This window comes from Sturnus vulgaris, chromosome 3, assembly GCF_052056855.1.
Source record: "Sturnus vulgaris isolate bStuVul1 chromosome 3, bStuVul1.hap1, whole genome shotgun sequence".
In the NCBI taxonomy this organism is placed as follows: Eukaryota; Metazoa; Chordata; class Aves; order Passeriformes; family Sturnidae; genus Sturnus; species Sturnus vulgaris.
In genome coordinates this window covers 25,582,051-25,601,255 of record NC_142245.1, presented here as the reverse complement: position 1 = coordinate 25,601,255, position 19,205 = coordinate 25,582,051, and the positions used below count along the sequence as shown (strand labels likewise).

Here is a 19,205-nt window from a genome sequence, read left to right as displayed (position 1 = left end):
TATTTGGCAAACAAAGATCTAATTCTTTACCTAAAAAATGACAAGCTTTTTTGCTACTAAAAAGCCCACCAAAACCACAAATTAATTCATTAGGAGTATTAAGGAGGGAACTGATGTCATCTCCTGACATCCTAACAGTATATAACCCCTGAATGCTGAGTGTTCCACACAGAACTCATGTTCCACATTCAGTTACACACCCAGAATTTTCACCACAGTATGGTAAGTAACCTCTAAATCACCTGGAGCAGTCCCTGATTATTACATCAGCCACGTTAACTTCAACATAGCCACACATTCTATCCATTTACAAAGTGTTGCTCAGTATCTCAAAGATAAACAAGATCATTTATGCTGTTTATAATAAACTCTGTAAGACCAGAGTCAGAAAATCCAGTATTTCCTTAAAATATGATCATTCAGTGCTGAAAAAGCAGAGGTAAGAATATATTACAGATGAAGATTACTATTTTCATATTAAAGATTTTATCTCAAATTCAGGATACACTCTATAGTGTTACTGAAGTGACACCAAAAATTAATGCACCGTTAAAGCACTTTTGTTGTGTTGCAACTCTTCCTGATATAAAAGGTCTGAAAGGTCAGAGCAATACACAGTGAAAGACATTCTCACAGATAAAATTGCAGGAGCAGAAGCCACTCAAAGCAGCTGCCTTCCCCAGAACTGCTCAAAGGAAGACAGTATATGCAGATGGAAGGACAAATCTGTTAAAGTGAGACCTCACTTCTGTGGCTAAACGGGTTTCCCATTTTGTTTGATTTTTTGTTGCCTTTTGTTTTGTTGTTTTTTTAAGCAACTTTGTGTCTCATTAAAAAAAAAAAAAAAAAAAAAAAAAAAAAAAAAAAAAAAAAAGAAATTATGCACCACTCTGAAGTGACCTGTGAAGACTGTCTTAGAAAGAGTGACTTATCTCACAAACTCAATTCCCAAAGAGACAAAGGAGATGGATGGTCTGATTTAATTCCAAGACCAAAAAAATCTCCTGACATTTATTTGGCTTAGACCTTTGGAAGGGCAGTGGAGAGCTTCTCTTCCCTCCCTGTTCTGGGGGAGGGGAATGTTACAACGATACAATCCTGACTGCTTTTTACAAAGAACACTTTGCTCCCTTGCATGAGAACACAACAAACCTACATCATTAACTGGAAGGATCATAAAATAATGCAGGACTCAAAGTATTCCAAATCTTCACACTACAGCTTTAAAATGTGACCAAAATGAAAGACACCCAGTGACACCTTTTCACAGTATATGCACAGATGGCAGTGAGTCCCAATCTCTCAATGTGCCCTTAAGGATAAAATATTAAATTCACTAATATTTTCAAAGGCTTATGCAAACTCTGTTTAACCTATAATGATGACAGAAAACTAGTTCCAAGTCCTACTACTCTGCTCAAGTTGCAACAGGAATCCAGCTAGGTGAAAAAGTCCACTGCCACACGAGCTGTGTTCATTAACGCTTCCGTGCTGTTTGAGGGGAAAAGCAAGTGTGCATTAGACTGACTGTGACCACCAGATCATCTTCTGAGGATGTGACTGGAATGAGGACCCCTCTAACTTCAAAACACCACTTCCCATGATGCTGATGTTCCTGAAATTCTCCATAAAATGAGATTTGCATATACTTAATTTCTTCCAGAATACTAAACTAGTGACATCCAGACTGCATCTAGCAGAGAAACCATTCATCTTGGCAAAGTACTCTGGTACCTGCAGTATTCTACTTGGACTAAAAAAACCCAGAACAAGTCCAAATTTCCATTGTGGTTCACTTGTATGACAAAAGGCAGAACAGTATTACACTCCAGTATTAGAGTGTAATCCAAATGAATCAGTCTGAACTTTTGCTTATCTACAGTATTATTTTGTTCTGTAGAGGAAAAAAGAAACAAGAGACAAAGTCTGAAGGTTCCTTCATTTACTCAGGAGCCAAACTCTGAAGTAGGTGCATAAAGCTTCCCAATGAGACCACTAACTTCATTGATATCAATATACGTGTTTCCACCCAATAAACTGCAAGTTTGGATAGCAAGAGAAGAATGTTTAGTCTCTTTCTGAAGGGCTTCAATGGCTGACCTAATTTCTATTTATTACAGCTTTGTGTTTGTGTGATGCCATTTACATCAGTGCTAGCTGGTTGCAGTGCAGCACTCAAACTGCATCCTGTGCCAAACCTAAGAATAGCATTATATTCTCCCTAAGAGAATACACACACAAATCTCTCATGCATTTTAGGATTATGTATAAAGCAGTACATCACAGAGAGATAACTATCTGGAAGTAGAAGGGTTTTTTCTGAAGAGGCCTCTGTACACAGTCCTTTTCTTTCACAGCAGGAACAGCTTTCATTTCCTCCACAGTCCCACTGGAACGCTGATGAATCAACAGTGAAGGTGGGAGAGGTGAGAAGAACCTCTCCAGTCAACCAGACTGAACTACAATCAAACATGTGCTTTGCATACAAAGCAATATCATTAACTGAGTAATCACAAACAGAAAGTAACTATTGCACCTGCACCTTCGAGCACAGTCACAGCTGATAACTTCTAATGAGGGAATGTTCACTTGTATGTCTGCCTAGATATGGACTCTGGAATCAGGCTGCATGGTGCTCAAAAGTACAAAAAGCATTAGGAAAGTCAGCATTTTTTTTCAAAATAAAGAATGGGAGCGCGTTGTAGTTTTAAGCACTATATGCAGGAAGTCATTTACAAGCTCCCCTCTCTTCGTTCCTCTTTGAACTCTTTAAGGGATTTGCTAGTATTTTTACATAGAAGAACATTTTTATCTAACAGCCTTCCTCTGTCTCAAAGCAGTTACTTAGAGAGTTAACAGAAGAGACTTAGGTATACTTGCATTGTTTTTTAGTACACTTTCTTATGCAGCACAGAGATATTTTCCATACAAAACTCACGAGTCTGAAACAATACCCAATTATCATAATCTACTAAGACCTGTATTTCAAAACATTTGAGAAGTGGGTTTGAATTGCTACTTAGCCAGCCGTCTCCAACCAGCCCAAGTAGTCAGAAGTTGCAAAACCCCTGACAGAAAAATTGAGTTACAGAGTGCAATGCTGCCATCTGCTGAAAGTTGCTTGTCTTACTGGTCTAATTGAGTTGAAGGCTTTTGAGCACTCAGAGCAGTTACTTAGACATGTTTAATCTGAGAAATTTGAGGATGAGCAACCCCGTATTTTTGGATTTTTGCCTACAGATACATGGTCAACTGTATTCAAGTACAGAATCTATATCTCCCTCGAATAGGACGGCTGCCCAACTCTTGGAAATAATCACTGTTTCCACTTGTTGCCCACAGAGCTGCACCACAGCCTTGCAGAGGTTCTCTGCAAACAGCAGGGCCCAAAAGCAATGTTCCATGCCTAGTGACAAATCCGAATCCAAGCTTGCAGCTTCCCCGGCTATGCACAAGGCAAAGTTGCACATCAGGGTGGAAACCTTTCCCTCCAGCAGATTGGGCTGGTGTTCCAGGGCTGCACTCTAAGGTGGCTGACTTTTTAGGAAACTCCTAGTCCATATTTTTCCTTGTTTTTTTATTTCTCCATATCTAGTCATGGAATAAAAATTTGTCCTTTGCAAGTGATGGATATGGCCTTGCTGTAACTGCACAAATATCTCATTCACCAAGAGACAAGATTTTTCAGCTGTGGACTACACAAAAGTTTTTCATATAGTAAAAGTCACTGAAGAGAAAAAAAAAACCAAAACCAAAAAACCTCAGAAGAATTGGTGTGAAAGTACCACAATATCACTTTCACTGTGACCTATATTAACTAAATGGTAACTAAATTTAGGCAGGCATACAGAGCTCCCCCATGGCCCAGGCTATCATGCACAGCCACTACCCATGAAGCAGTCTGACATTCATGCCCTGTGCTCTGCTGTTTGATTAGCACTTCTCAGATAAACGAGACAAAGTGTTGCACCAGGATAAACTCTTTAAAGTGCATGCCAGATATTTTTGTTTCCGTTTCACCAGTATAAATCTGGAATAACTCTGCTTAGCTGAGTGGACATGGACCTCGATTTCTCTCAGTGTAAACAAATCAAGTGTGTGAGCCACTGCACCGAGTTCAGTCACCCCTGGCTTTACGAGATACAGATGCTTAACAGTACAAGCCTGATTTGTCCAAGCTTTGCACTGAAGCAAGAACAGAATTATAACATTTCACTACTCAATGACAACAGTAGTTGATAATCACTTTGAAGAGACTGTAAGCAATCTAATAGGGAACTGTGAGAGAACAAATAGGTCCCTTCTGTGTACAGGAGGACAAACAAACCCCTTAAATGATGAATGCAACACAGGCTCCCTCTGTTACCAACTCTCATTTCTTCAAAACATCTACTAGAAAAATTCAAGCCTCAATCATACCATCTAATTTTGTATACCTCCACAGTAATTATAATGGATTCATACTGCATCACTTATATTGATAAAAGGAAATTACCAGGAGATTCCAGAAGCATTTTACTGGACTTAATTCCAAACACACACTTGTAAGTGCCCCATTGATGTCTGTCAGTTTGATTATGGTACAAATCACACACCAAGGAATACTTTCAACTGCATCAAGACTGTTTTAGTTCTAGCAGTAGCACTAAGAAGAGACAAAAAAGCGTTTGCTCGGAGATGTAAACATTCGCCCTTAGCTTCATTTCCTTATAAGATGAAGAAAGTGAAATTGAAAAAAAAAAGTCAGTCAAAAAAAAGAGATTTAGTAAGCTGGCATTTTACACTTCAGTTGATAACTTGTGAATGTTTACACTGTTTAACACAGAAATGAGAACAGCTTATCAGTAAAACAAGACAAACAGCACGCGTGGGAAACAGTCACAGGGACACTAAGCTACAGCAAAGACTCAGAGCAGCTCATAAGCAAATGAGTGTACAACGAGTGTGCAAAGGAGTGTGCACAGGCATTAGCAATCGATAGCTGAGCTAATCGATCGGCAGACATTGGCACTCGATCGCCGATCTAATCGATTGGAAGGCATTAGCAATCGGTCACAAGTGTGCAACGAGTGTGCAAGCCTTTGCTCAGAGATTCAAACATTCATCCTTAGCTTCATTTTCTTATAAGATGAAGATAGTGAAATTTAAAAAAAAAAGTCAGTCAAAAAGATGAGATGTAGTAAGCTGGCATTTTACACTTGAGAAATAAGATGAGAACAGCTTATCAGTAAAACAAGACACAAACAGCACACGTGGGAAACAGTCACAGGGACACTAATGTGCAGCAAAGACTCATTTAGTCAGAGTAGCTCATAAATACCCACTCAGTAAAGAATGAGCAAGAAGCATTTTTGCCACATCAACACTCATGTTTACAATTCCTAGCCAAGGAACAGTAAAGGCAGTAGATTTGATTACACAAGAGGCAGAAACAGCACCTTTGCTTTTTGTGCACATTGAAATGGGCAACATGAGCTTGAAGCTGCAGCTACCAACACTACATGACAAAAGCTTGTAGGTCTGAAGTCACCTCAAGGTTTCCTGCAAACCACCAGCATAGTTAGACTGATGCATGGTAACTTGAATTGACCACCAGCTAGGACTTCACAGACCATTGGTGTGGTCCACGAACTTTAAGAAAGTATCTGCAGAATCAAATGATCACATGAGATCCAAGCACAGGATGAACAGCACACAATGAATGGGAACACAAAAAGGCAGGGCCAAGTTCTCCTATGATTTCAATGGATGCAGTTCTACTAACAGTGGTATTTTATTTTTTTAAACCTCCCACAGAAGTCAAGCCAGATGGCCAAATGCTGCTACTACTAATGCTGCTAATACCCCTGTAGGATTATTTATTGAGTGAGACAGCTAAGACCAGCACTTTCATAGTTAGTAATCACTACTAGTTTTTTCCCCACTTTATCTGTATCAGTTATAATTTCCTTTCAGGATATGACTTGTTAGTCTCCAAAGCCTATTGTTCACATCTTCTCTGAGACTCTTACTTATCCAATGCGAGTACAATTGAATTTAGCTGTGTTGTTCTTATTTTGATTGTATCCAAGCCACAATTGTTATTGGAAACTTCTGGTCTTAGTTACTTTCTGAACTGACCCTTAAACCCCAGTTTCTGATATTGTCCAGCAGTCATTTAATGCTGTAAGTTACTGGAATTTTCACCCCATTATCCCATAGATGAGCTTCCTGAGAAAACAAACAGCTTCATTAGTAGAAATATTCCATATAAAAATTAAATACAGTCCAGTGTATGTTTCAAACCAGCATTCAGTGGAGACATCAAGGAACTGCAGTTTTCCAACTGCAACATTATACAAGGAAGCAATCTTGAAGCAACAGCTCGCCATGGGTCACATCTCATGAGTGCTGCTGGCTGTTTTCTTTAGCTCCTGGCTCTACGGGTCACACACCAGTAATACCCCATCCCAGTTCTGAAAAGCCTGGTATACAATAAGCCAAGGCAATCTATGCTCTAAGAACAATTAAAAGATGTCTAAGCAAGGAATTTACTGTGCTAATGGCTCATTCTGCTTTTTGCCTTCATTTGCATCTCACTTGTGGAAGGGACCTGGTACTCCTCATTCCAAATGAAGCAAATGGAAGTGAAATCACTCTGCCACAGTGCCAGCCAAACACACTTGTTAAGACTACTTTGGCTACTCGTTTTGGTTTTTTTTTTTTTACCAGAAGGTAAAAATGTTATCAAATGGCACATAGGAATAGTGCTTGGGTGGCTCCATATGTTTAAAGTAGGAAACAGGCACTGCTTTATATTAGCAGCCAAAGCTATTCAAATAATAAATAAAATGCAAAGGGAAAGCTCAGAAAAAAAAATTAAAAAAAAAAAAAAAAAGAAAGAAAGAAAGAAAAAAGCTTTTAAAAGTCAAGTCACAGGCATTTATTAGAGGAAGGACCGAAGGAGCATTGTGCCCATTATATCCTCCCACCCAGCAGCCACGGAACAGAAAGTCCTCTCCAAAACGACGACTGCCAAACGCAGCAGCCTCACACGATTTACTGGTCAGTGTACACAAATACATACAAAGGAGATCATTATGCCCCTCTCATTTCAGGTGTCATCCAGGAAGATCACTTCCACAGTTTTAACAGTGACCGTTCCAAACTGCTGGTACTCTTCCCAGCAATTGTATTTTGTGGTTGTATTTCCATTTCCTTTACCATGTATGCATAAGCAGGCCTCTTTTTGGTCTGAATTATTTACCCTATAATTTGTGCTTCTGTTTTCAACTAGCATTTACTGCTGAATCATGCCAAAAATCACACATACTGAATATTGCAGTGGGTCATACTTTAAAGCCCCATAAATTTCCTGGTTTCCTTGCAGCCAGACATAAGCTTCCCATTAGTTTGGGCCAAACTTTATCCTCTTATGGAACATGAAACAAATTCACAGAACTCTGTGAAAATGCACCCACTCGTAGTATACATTAATACTACATTTAAAAAACAGTCACTTCAGTCTTGATTCATTAACAGGTTGGCTTCTACTTTTGGAATTATTCAGATGACAAAGGTTATTCCTGCAAGAACACTTCAAATATATTGCATTTGCAATAAGAGGTCTGTTTGCTAGATAGCCTCTACAACACCCAGATGCTTAGAATCAGGCAGACAAATCAACATCAGGCAGGCATCCCTAAAGACCTCTAAATATTTGTCCAAGGGTTACAAGAATTCTGTCAAAGGGCTACAGTTATTAGGAAACTACAGACAATTACCCTATTTTTGTATTAAAGATACTTGCCCTTAAACACAAGGATACACAATAGCACTCCTAATACTCACAATGAAGCAAAAGTCTCTAATTCCAGGGGGAAAAAAAAAAAAAAAAAAGAATGTTCAAAGATACAATCTCCATAGGTCTGAATGTAAGCATTTTTTACTGGCACCGATTTCAACAGGACACAGCCACCAAGCCTAATTGACTTTGCAAGTCACAAGCAGGAACAACAGTACTGAGATGTCAGGGCAACAAAGGGCTTTGGCCACTGAGCTGGCCCAAGCTGCAACCACCTACAGCCACCTGAGCCACCCCAGGAACTGCGGAACTTCCTGCCACTCACCAGGGATTTACAGGAGCACAGTCACAGCTGTATTGAGACAAAGCAACAGGTGTGGACCTCCTGTTGCAGTGGAAACCCCTTAGAGCACTTGACCAAAGTGGGAGATGAGTTGAACCCCTCAAGAGGCAGTTGGGAGTATGGGGAAATGCAGGCAGGGAGGGAAGCATCTGAAGGGATGATTCTCACCTTCCCTAAACCACTGCCAGCTTCAAGGCGACCCTTTAGCTTTAGAGGTTGAGTCCCTCCCATAAGGAGGAAGGTGGGGCAGAAGCAAGGTCAGGAGAGAGAGGGGGCAGAGTGGCCCAGAGTATGAAAAAGATTAACTCCCCAAACCCGCATCCAGGCATTTAATACAGACACCCTCAAGAGCACTCCCAAATCCAGCATCATTTTCCTACAAAATTCCCCAAAGCCCTGAAAAAGACCAAATTTTCACTTCCAAGTGACACAATGTGGAAAAAAAAAAAAAAAAAAGTGAGGCAGCTCACTTACAAAGCTACATAAACTGGCATTGTCAACAGCTTTTCAATATTAAATGGCTTTTAAATCTGCTGGCACAAGTATGATGCGTCTTTCCTTAAAGACAGATGTATATCCTTCTTTACACAGCATAAAAATGGTGCCTAAAATTAAGATGTATAGTTAATCAATTCTTATCCTCATCTAAGTGAGTAGTATAAATAGAAAATAAATGGAAGCAGTGAAGTCAACTAACTCTGAGACCTCACAACTGATTTTGAATGCTTGTTTTTACCAACTGACAGCTTCACAAAACTGGTAAACCATCTATGTTACACCATACAGCCACGTGACTTCCAGCACAATTGCCTCTTAAAAATTTTCCACCATATTTTCAAAAGACAGGTTTTAAAATTATTGCTTTATCTTCTTCCACAGTCTTCCCATGTATATTCTATATATATAGTTAAATTTCCAGACGTATTTTTTCACACTGCCATAAATCTGCTACCCCATGTATAAAGATCTCTGAACTAAAGCAGTCTGTATAGGCTCAAATGCCTACTTCAAGGAACCATCCCTTCCCCAAAATTTGTAATTACAGACTCTGAGACTACCCCCTTCCATTTCAGCCACTTCCCCTGCTTGCTCTTCCTCTGGGTTTGGTTTAGTTTGTTTTGCTGTATTTTGAGACTTCTCCAGGGTTTCAAATATTTAGGCTGCACCAAAACTATTTGAAGAAACCAAGAGTCTTTTTCCACCTTAAAAGCAGAGCCTAACACAGCAAACTCAGCATAAGCAAGAAAATTAAATGGGCACAAAATCCAGGACTGATTGTCCATTTCCTTCCTTTTCCAAACCAGAAAGCTGAGCTCTCTAACCCTCCCAACACTAGCTTCAAACCCTAGAGAGACCAAGGGGTCTCTTATATTGCCACACTAAAGTAACCACTCAAAACACACAGAGAAGAAAAACCTGCCTCTTGAGCTCTCTGTTTGCTCAAGCAAAACGGACAGGCCAATTTGCTTTCTACAGCAACTCCATCTTAGGTTGGCTTGACTGGCTAACACTTACTCATTTGTTTTTCACTGCCCTAGGCAGCACACTCATGTGGCTATAGCCAGACAGGAGGATTTTTAAAAAATTCTCTTTAAGAACTTCCTTACCTATGTTCTTCTGACTCCCCTATTTTCTCCTTCTTTGTGCCCATACTCTTTTATTCTTGCTCCTTCCTTGTAACACCCCCTTCAGCAGTTTCAGAGAGCAAAGCACAGTCTTTCTCTTTGTGAGCTTGCTTTCCTACTCCTCTTAGTGAACTCACTTCTCCACCTTTCACGAGCCTGCATCAGCCCCACTGTCCCACTCATCCCTCAGCCCTGCTCCCCAAGGAGGCTTCCACATGACTTCCTTTTTCCCTTTTCTCACCACTCTGACCTTATCTTTCCTCTACAAAAGCAGAGTATTTCTATTTGGTTTAAGAGTTTTCCTACACAGTTTGCAAGCACCTACACTTCATTCCTCTCCTCCCGGTGACTCTTTCCAAGCGTTATACCTCCCCAGTGGGAAGCAGCCATCTGGACTTCAGGCAGTCCTGCATGAAAACCTCTAACACCAGCTATTCTACAAAAAATTTAGGAGAATCTAAGTCAGGCCTGCTATGCTGGAACTTTGACACAGGACTGAATTCATAGAGACTTAAAAAAACATGATACACCCCATTCACCTCTGTTACTCCAAACACAACAGATCAATAGACTTTAAATTCAGAAAGCTCCCACAAGATGTTACATACAAAGGACAAAGGTGGTGGTGGTGGAACCTAAAACAAAACCAAAATGTATCTATACCTCCAGAGGACTTTGTTTTCTAAGCAACTTTTGAAATTTTGGCCTATTGTTCTCTACAGTGCACAACAGAGCATTCAGCAAGTGGTTTCTATTTTTAGGACGTCTGGGAATGTTTTGCTTTCGTCTTTTTCGCTCAGTAGGACCACAGTGCCATCTATTGGGAATAGCTATAAAGAGCAGACATCGGCTGTTTATTATTTGCAAAGACTCCAAGTGTTTATTACTTTGATTTCATAACAATTAGGTAGCCAAGTCCTTACCATAGGCTTTTACAGGTATTTGTTAGGATATGCAAACCTCAATATTATGGAAAATCCCAGACTTTTATATACTTTTATATTAAAGTAACTTAAGCAAACACTTCAGAACCTCACAATCACAGCTGTACTAACATGCCAGAGAAAAGGACTGCCACTCTGAGAAATAAACATCAGGAAAGTCTACCCTGCATAAGCCTTTCTTTCTTAATCCTACATCTGCCATTGCAGTGGGGTTCCCTGTTTGAGCAAGATCATACAGGGATAAACACAAACTCTGCTCCCTAACCTGATTGTTATCAATCCTCCAAGATCAGGAAAGAGATACATCTTTGAAAATTCTCCTTCCATCAAATAAGCACCACACATCAAGCTTTCCTACATCTATAAGCAAGCCCTCTTTCTTTTTACAGAGCAGCCAGAGTGCCTCTAGAGCACTCATAGTCCATACTCAACATTAAACAAAGAGCAAGATAAATTTTAAGAAGAGGGATCTTTTTAAAAAGTATACAGGAGGAATTCCAGAGGAGTTTGGAAGGTCCAGGCCTGCAGGCATGCCATCCACACCAGGCAATTAAACAGAAAAACAGAGAGGCAGAGGCTAAGAAAGGCAGGCCCCTGGATAAGCCAGGCAGCATAGAAGACTCACCATGGGGAAGGTCTTTCTTCCTGAACGCATTTCCAGGAGCATCCAGGGCCCATGACAGTCCCTTGCTGGGTGACAGCAGGCTGACACCAGGCTTACCCTGGCTACCACCTCAAGGGCAGTGATGAGCACTGGGCAGGGCTCAGGAAAGGGGCACCAGCTCTGGCACCTGGACTTCAAAAGGAAAACTAGGCACAGGTGAACCATGTTAGTTTGGGGAAGAGGAGGAAGAGGGAAGGTGCGATTTCCTCTCCCTAGATCACAGTGCAGCTGGCACTTTGTATTCTTCACACACAGGTGTTTTCCAAGTATATCAGTGAAGTTTAAAAAATCATGTAGTACTAACACACAGACATTGGGAACTCTTCCATCATGGTGAGAAGGTGTCTTTATATACATCACTACACATACACGTTTTTCCACATAAGCTGCTGCCAAGTAGCCTTAGAGCATTACCCAACAAATGAGGACCAAAATGCCTAATAAAAAAAACAACTTAGCATAATAAAAAACTACTTTCTTCGCATAAGTCTGTAAGATTCTTGTATGTCTGTAAATTAGGTAATTTTGAGGAAAAAGTTGCAAAGGCAAGCAACAGGCCAGGGCCATCCTCATTCTCATCTTCCTGCAATTTCCAGTAAATCTACATGAATTGTCCTGATTTAGCATGATTTTCAGTGTGAAATGCCCATCTTGGAATATGTTGCCCTTCAGGTGTCAGCCACAGGCATCTACCCTTCAGGTACAAGTGTCGCCTCACTAAGTGATTGTTTATTTTTTTCCCCAGAGACAAGACAAAAATCAGTAAAAGCTGAGGTAAAAGTAAAAAGACTAAAGGGATGAAGGAGATCTTATGGAGAGGTCACAGCAATTTATGCTCCCACCACATGTCCTGGCTGCTCTCTGGCACCACGGAGGCATGTCCCAAAATAGCTGTGCAGGCAAGGAACATCTGCTTCACGCACCCTGAATGTGGCAAGAATTGTATAATCACTCACTCAGCAGGACAGAGCAAGACCCCACAGCAGTCCCTCCTTGGCAGGAAGGTCCAGGAGCTGCTGCCTGGTCCTGGAGACTCACCATGGAAGAGGGAAAGGAAGCAGTACTGTCCCCACTCAGTTTCTTAGGAGGTATCTGTCCAAGGAATCGAGTCCCTGTCCCTTTCTAGTAATTTGGGGTTTTTTTCTTAGTTACACATAGACAGCATTTTCATTTTTTAGTATTCCCAATACTTGTGCAAATACATCTCTGTACAGTCTGTATTCCTCAGCACTGGGACGTGGATATCCCGGCGTGAAGAAGAAAATATGAAACTCACTGCAAGCAAAAGATGAATTTTATTAATCCTTTGATACATTACAGATGTAATGAAATGTATCTTGTTCATTTACACTTCCTTATACCACTATGGCACCTGCTTCCGGGATTACCACACCATCACTGAAAGCAATGAAGTTAATGCAAAATTCAGAGGGGACAAAGTGGTAACCAAAAGACAGAAGGGATAATTGAAAGCCTTAAAGTGGCACTTCAGGGAGTTAATGCCTGCAGTACAGATAAAGGGCTGATATGTGCAATAGAAACACCTTCCGGCTGCAAGATCTTCAGGGCCTCTGAACTTTTCGGTATAAATTGCACTGTGAAAGCAGCAGACTAGATGTTAACATAGAGGGGAATTCACAAGATCTAGGCCTAAACATCCAGGAAAGCATCCTGCAACCTTCTCCATTACGGAGATGCCCTTTTCCCATGGCCCCGCTGCCTTTCTTAAGTGATGAAATCAGAAATTACTTGAAATGCTTTCCCTCCTGCTACAGTGCGTGCATTTGTTAAGCATTACCCAGGCAATGAGCAAGTTCAAAGACTGTCACCACCAAAGGAGGCAAAACGGAGAGATGTTGTCACCACTGGGTTGCAGCGATCACACCAGCCGAGCAACAACATACGCAACAACGTATGCAACATCGCGGCTGTTAATAAAATAAACCTTTACTTCCTGCAAGTTCTCACTCACAAGCAGCTCCGAGGACGAACACGTTTGTTACTGTGCAGCCACCGGGTGCCCCGAGCCCTGCCCTCTCAGCGGGGCCGAGTCCCTGTGCTCACACCCAGCACGGCAGCCCAGCACGGTCACCTCCCCGGGCGCCCCGTGCCCCTCTCCGGCGGGCCCACGCTCCCGCCACGGCTGCATAATTTTTCCCCGCACTCTTGTCCTCCTCCCTCCGGAGCGCCGCCAAGTCCCAAAAAAAGCCCGTTTTGTCTCCCAAAAAAGCTGTGTGCTCCAGGTGAGGCTCGAACTCACAACCTCGGCATTGCTCGGCTTTGTACTGCTGTATAAGTACCGCGCGCTAACCGATTGCGCCACTGGAGCCCTGACACCAACTCCTCCCGAACGCTTTATCAAGGGCTCGCCCGGCCCCGGCGGGGGAAGGGCAGCGGATTCCCGCCCGCACTCCGCGCCGAGCGACGGCCAGGGGCCGTCCCGCTTCCCTGCCCAGGCCGCGCTACCCCGCTAGCGGCGTGGGAAGGCATGAGGGAGCTGCTGGACGCTGCACCGCTCGGGGAGGGCGGCGCCCGCGAGCAAGGGAGAGAGGCGAGCGGCGGCGGGGCCCGGACAAAGCCCGCCCGGCCCCCTCCGCCGCTGGGCGGGCGGGCAGGCGGCCGTGGGGGCTGTGAGAGGGCCCGGCCCCTTCGCCGCCGGGCGGGAGGGGCTGCGGGCGGGGCTGGCGGCCCTGGCTGGTGTCGGGCGGCAGCGGTGCGGCCTGAGCGCCTTCCGGCAGCGTGTGCAGCAGTTTCGTCCGCCCGGGACGAGACAGACGGAGCCCGGCCCCGGGTCGTGCGGGATCGATCTCCTGGCGGCCTTCGGTAAAAGGCATTGGCCGCTGGGTCAGCGATGTTCAGCCTCAGGCTCACGGCTGCCGCGGGGTGATGATGCACCCTCGGTCATGCTCAGGACCAGGCCGCAGCGAAAAGTGACCAGTTACTGCCAGGGAACTCAGTGTTGGTGTCTGTGGCATACGTGTGCATTGTAAAAGTATACCTCCGACATGGATTTATTCTGCAGTCAGATCTGTCCCACCTTATGTGGAAAGATGGTAAACATAATCGTCATCAGCAGATATTTAAACCCAAGTGTGACTCCACTGCCTCTCTTCCCCAATGATCCCCATGGTAAAAGAGCCGACACTTTTTGAACGGAGAGGAGGTGCTTCTCACTTGCCAAAGTTTTTTCTCCTGTTGGTATTACTACTGTGCACATTACCTAAAATATATTTCAGTGGTATACACTATTGACAGGTGAAGCAGCATGCAATTGCTCTATGTGATGCTTTAAGGTGTCTGGCATTGTGACAATTGATAAAAGATTCGTGTTAATCACAAAAGCATTGAGGTTTGTATAAACCAGAATACTAAGCTCTGAAGTGAAGCATGGACACTAGATAAAAGAAGTTATATGATTAAATAATCCTGTTTAAAATCACCTTGTTATGTTATATTATGTTGTATTATGTTACATTATAATATGTTATGTTTTTCAAATGAGTTGTATCGGCTACAAGCTTGCAAAATCGGACTTCCCAAAAAGCCCTTCCTGCCTTTGTCTGATCAATACTGCCTATCCCAAAAACCAGACTCCCAGAACTTCTCTGGTGGTTATCTACAAAGACCAGACCTCCAGAACTTCCCTGGTGGTCATCTACAAGGACCGGATGGCTATCTGTGACTGATTATCACCCAAAGGCTTTGTGAACTTGTGAACAACGAGAACCCACAGTATAAGAAGAGGCTGCAAACCAAGGTTCAGTGGAGCGTGGAGTGGGCGGTGACCCCTCATGTTCCCCAGCGTGCTGCTTGCTCTTTCTATATCAAATAAAGCAATCTAAATCTTGCTGAATATCGAGACTTTTGTCTCTCATTTATAACAGCATGGAGAACTGGCAATTCATTTCATGAGAGAAATTTTCCATCATCACACAGGTATACCTATGACATACCAGAAAACTTCAGCAGACTTCATTACCTTAACATCATTATGGTAACAAAACAGTCTATACCACACAAAGATTGCTGTGGGTGGAGAAAAAAAAAGGTAGTATGGACAGTGTAGTTTAAAAAGTATATGACCCAGTGTCAATATTTAGCTTGTGTTTTTTTGTTGACATATCTTTCTTACTGGACACAAGCTCACAAGCTTGTAAATTTAAGTCTCTAATAGGTCTGGTGGTTGAGGAAAGTAGAAAAATAGAGAAAATGTTGTCCAAAATCCTGCTTTTTCTAGGAACCCTTTTTTTCCTGTGCCCTCAATGCAAAAAAATAATTATTTTCATATAGCAGTTTTGTGCTTCAGTACTCTTGCACTTCTCTGGCAGCAAAATGAAGTCCATACCTTTGCCTAAAAGGAAAGATCAGGGCCAGAAGGGAGAACAAAAACCCCAGGTGTTGGAGCAGGCTTTGGTGGATGTGAAGAGCCATTGTGAAGCAGACTAGCAAGTAAAATCCAGGCCCCAAGTAATTCCTGAGGTGTATGAGATGAGCTTATTTACTTGGGTGTCACAGAGACTGCAGCACTGGTTCTTTTCTTTGCCTCTCCAATACACTTCACAGAAATAGTTTCATAGCCTTTCACTCCATGCAGTTTTCTGCATTTCTTAGCCCCACTATTATAGGCATGAAGTGGCAATTGGCTTCACTTTTCAAAACCTACTGATTTTCAGAAGGTCGCAGAAAGTGCTCCCCTGTGATAATAGCCTCAGTCTTATATTAATGGTGCATTTTGTAAATGAACTTTGTTTCCTCCCTGAGTAGGTTTAACTGTCAGGTTTTCATACCTCATACCAGCCACAAAATGGATTTATGAGCCTGCAGCTTAGAAAGTTTTCTCTGCAGGTAATAGTACCTTGTATTCTGCCTGGTGGGAAAAACTAGAGACTAGGGATTAGAGCAGTGGTTGTGGACAAGAGGCCTGCAGTTAAAACTGGTACTTGAATACCATGATGAACAAGGATTGGCTCAATCAACTCCAGGATCTGTGATTTTTCCTTCTGTGACTCTGGAGATTCTCTTGGCTTTCATGCCAAACAAATGGAGTCCTGCTCTGCAATACAAGTTACCCATGATGAGGCAGAGCTTTACAAAACCACGATCATTAACTAGAGTGTCTGCACTTCTCCAGTCCTGCCAATCTGGGTCATAATCCCCTAAGTGAAAGTGCATTTTAAATAGAAACTCTCTTTCCTTCACAGCTAAGAACAGAACTACCAGCAGCCTTCTGAACAAAACGTACCAAAATATACCTGTCTGTAAGTTCAAAATCAGGCCTCATAAGTTTGCTGTGTAGTGGTGGATCAACACAGCCATTCTGTTGCTAGAAATTTCATGTGCTAAATAAATGATATGGTAGTGGTGTTTTATAATTGAATGAAATAATAACTACTTTGGGTTTATTTCAGAGGAAATTACAGCTAGTCCCATTGTAATTGTATTAATACAGTGGAACTGTAATCCACATGGATTTTTTTTATCCTAAAATGAATGGATTTTTTCCTGTTTTATAAATTACATAATGAGTTTAAACTGAGTTGCAAAGAAGTGATAGAGATGAAGGTAAAACAGTCACTCTTACACATACTTGATAAAAGCGCGGTATTCGTTCAAAGTCACACTCCATTGCTTTCTTCTGGTGGAAAATTACAACAATTAAAGAACTCCCAATTTTGTACTACTCATCATGCTGAACTTTTAGGCTTGTAGTTGCACTGCTCATACATGCAAACCATGGAGAATATACCACTCACTTTTAACTAGATCATTTTATCACCTTATACCCATACACATTCACCCACCAAGCACAGTGTAGAGAAAAGTGGAAGACTGAGATAACGTCAAGAGCAAAGTGCTAAGATATTGTAATGTCTTGGGATTTTTGTGTTTACCCACTCATTTCATGTGTTTGAAGTCTGAAAAAATGTGTGCGTATATATATACATATATATGTATATATATATATAGATATATATAGATATATAAATATATCTTTATTTTAAAGAATTGAGGGGTGGCAGGGAACAGAGTGAGCAGTCTTATAGCAACTATGTAAATCTTGAACAGAAACTTGTGAGGGAATAAAGACTAGTAAAGATCTGGGAAAGTCTGATTCTTCTCAGTTTCTTGTTTACCCGACAATTGGATGGCAATATACTGCACTTTACCAAAGGGCATCACAGAATCAGGGTCAGCTCTCCACAAGCCCTGCTGTAACATTGGCAGAGCGGATCCAATTAAGATTGAATCTTTTATGGGCAGCTGCTCTTGGTCTTACAAATACAGGAGACATCTGTATTTTGGCTATTTGACAGAAGAGGATCCCAGTATTTTCAAAAAATACACATACCAGAAACATTCAGCCTTAGAATGCTGAAGGGAGGTTTCTGTATTAGACTTGAAAGGAGTGAATGCCCCAGCCTTGCCCATTTTTTCTGACTGTGTAACAAGGCCATTTTTGTAGAGAAGTAATGTACACAATCCAGTTGATGCAGTAAAGAGAATGAAGAAACCCCCTGTGGGCAAAACCCAGTTTCCAATAAAAATATATATTTTAAAAACACTGGTCAATTATTAGCCAAGCTGCTGGAGCATTAGTACTCTGTAAGAAGTAACCTTTGGCTGATGGACCTGTCCCCATTGACACTGAAGCCTGAAGACACCTCTCCTACCAGCCAATCCCCTGAGCACTGGGGTTGGAATCACAGGCAGTCTGCTCACAGAAAAGCACTCTGCAAATTCTAATACCTCAGGCAAAAGTTTCATAGGTGGTGGACCATGGAGCTTCTTGTGAATGTAAGAAAATGGATAGAAGAAAACAAAACTGCCTTTTTGCCACCTGTTTGCAATAAGCTTATGTAAGTAAACAAAGATTTTTTTTAACCAAGTTATTAGATATACAGATATTTCTAGCTATAAGTGGAAGCTACAACAATGCATACATGTAAAGATTAATAAGGAAACCATGGTTCCTCTCAGGCTGCAGCCAGAGTGCTATTCCAAAGAACAGAAAGCAAGTGAAATCTGATTTCCAATAACTCAGCAGAAATTGCAAAGATCAACTTAAATACAAGGCACTTGCTTCAACTCAAAGCTGCTTGTAGGAAGGGAGACTGAGTGAAGAGAATTTGTCAGGCTCTGTGATAACAAATTCCTAGAAATCAGAGGAGATGACATCACATCCAAAACCAAATTACAACCTGAAGTAGCTAAAGATGTGAGAATCATTCCAACATCACAGAGGAGCTGGAGGAGCAATCAAAATCAGTATATATCACTGAAAAACAAGGAAACAGGAAGGGTACTGGTACCAGAGGATCTGATTTCCAAGGCATTTCCAGATCTGTCAAGGCAGGAGGGTAGGGAGCCTGAAGGGACAGTTTACAGCAGCTTACAGTATCCTGAATGAGACAGCTGATTAAGGAAAAAAAATGTGGGCATTATGCAGTTGTTTGTACACACCATGCGTATTCTCCGTGTCAAAACTTGTGAAGAAATTCCAATGGAAATTATCCAATGTGTGTCAAAATATTAATGAGGATTTCTTTTGTCAGTTAAGCTGAGGAGAAAATATTTTGTCTAAAACTCTGTATGCAGAAAGCTTTCATTAGAAAGTATTCTCTATAAGGAGTGATATAGTTCCAGGTTTTATAAAGAAATTAAAAAGCATTTTCTTAACTTTAATTTATAAAAACTTTCTTTACAATTTTAATCATTAAAAAAAAAAAAAATTAAAAATGCCTCTTGCCCTAGCCTTAAGTGTTATCTCTAATGAAAAGCTGAATGGGCAGTAATGTATCAGTGATATTAATTTCCGTTCACAGGTGCAAGGGTTACTTTTCAAAGC

General features: G+C 41.6%; 1 protein-coding gene and 1 non-coding gene across 2 annotated transcripts in view; one reads left to right on the top strand and one right to left on the bottom strand.

Moving 5' to 3' along the window:
* Positions 1-13,594: 13,594 nt before the first annotated feature.
* Positions 13,595-13,688, bottom strand: TRNAI-UAU (transfer RNA isoleucine (anticodon UAU)). Its single transcript has 2 exons — positions 13,651-13,688; positions 13,595-13,630 (listed from the first exon to the last, which is right to left on the bottom strand). It is a non-coding gene; the product is annotated as a tRNA-Ile (tRNA).
* Positions 13,689-17,951: 4,263 nt separating this feature from the next.
* HAAO (3-hydroxyanthranilate 3,4-dioxygenase) overlaps positions 17,952-19,205 on the top strand; it is a 33,503-nt gene continuing 32,249 nt past the window's right edge. Inside the window, exon 1 of the mRNA XM_014883178.2 lies at positions 17,952-18,216. Within this exon, the coding sequence (XP_014738664.2) occupies positions 18,137-18,216 (80 nt within the window). The 5' untranslated portion in view covers positions 17,952-18,136. The remainder of the gene's footprint in view (positions 18,217-19,205) is intronic.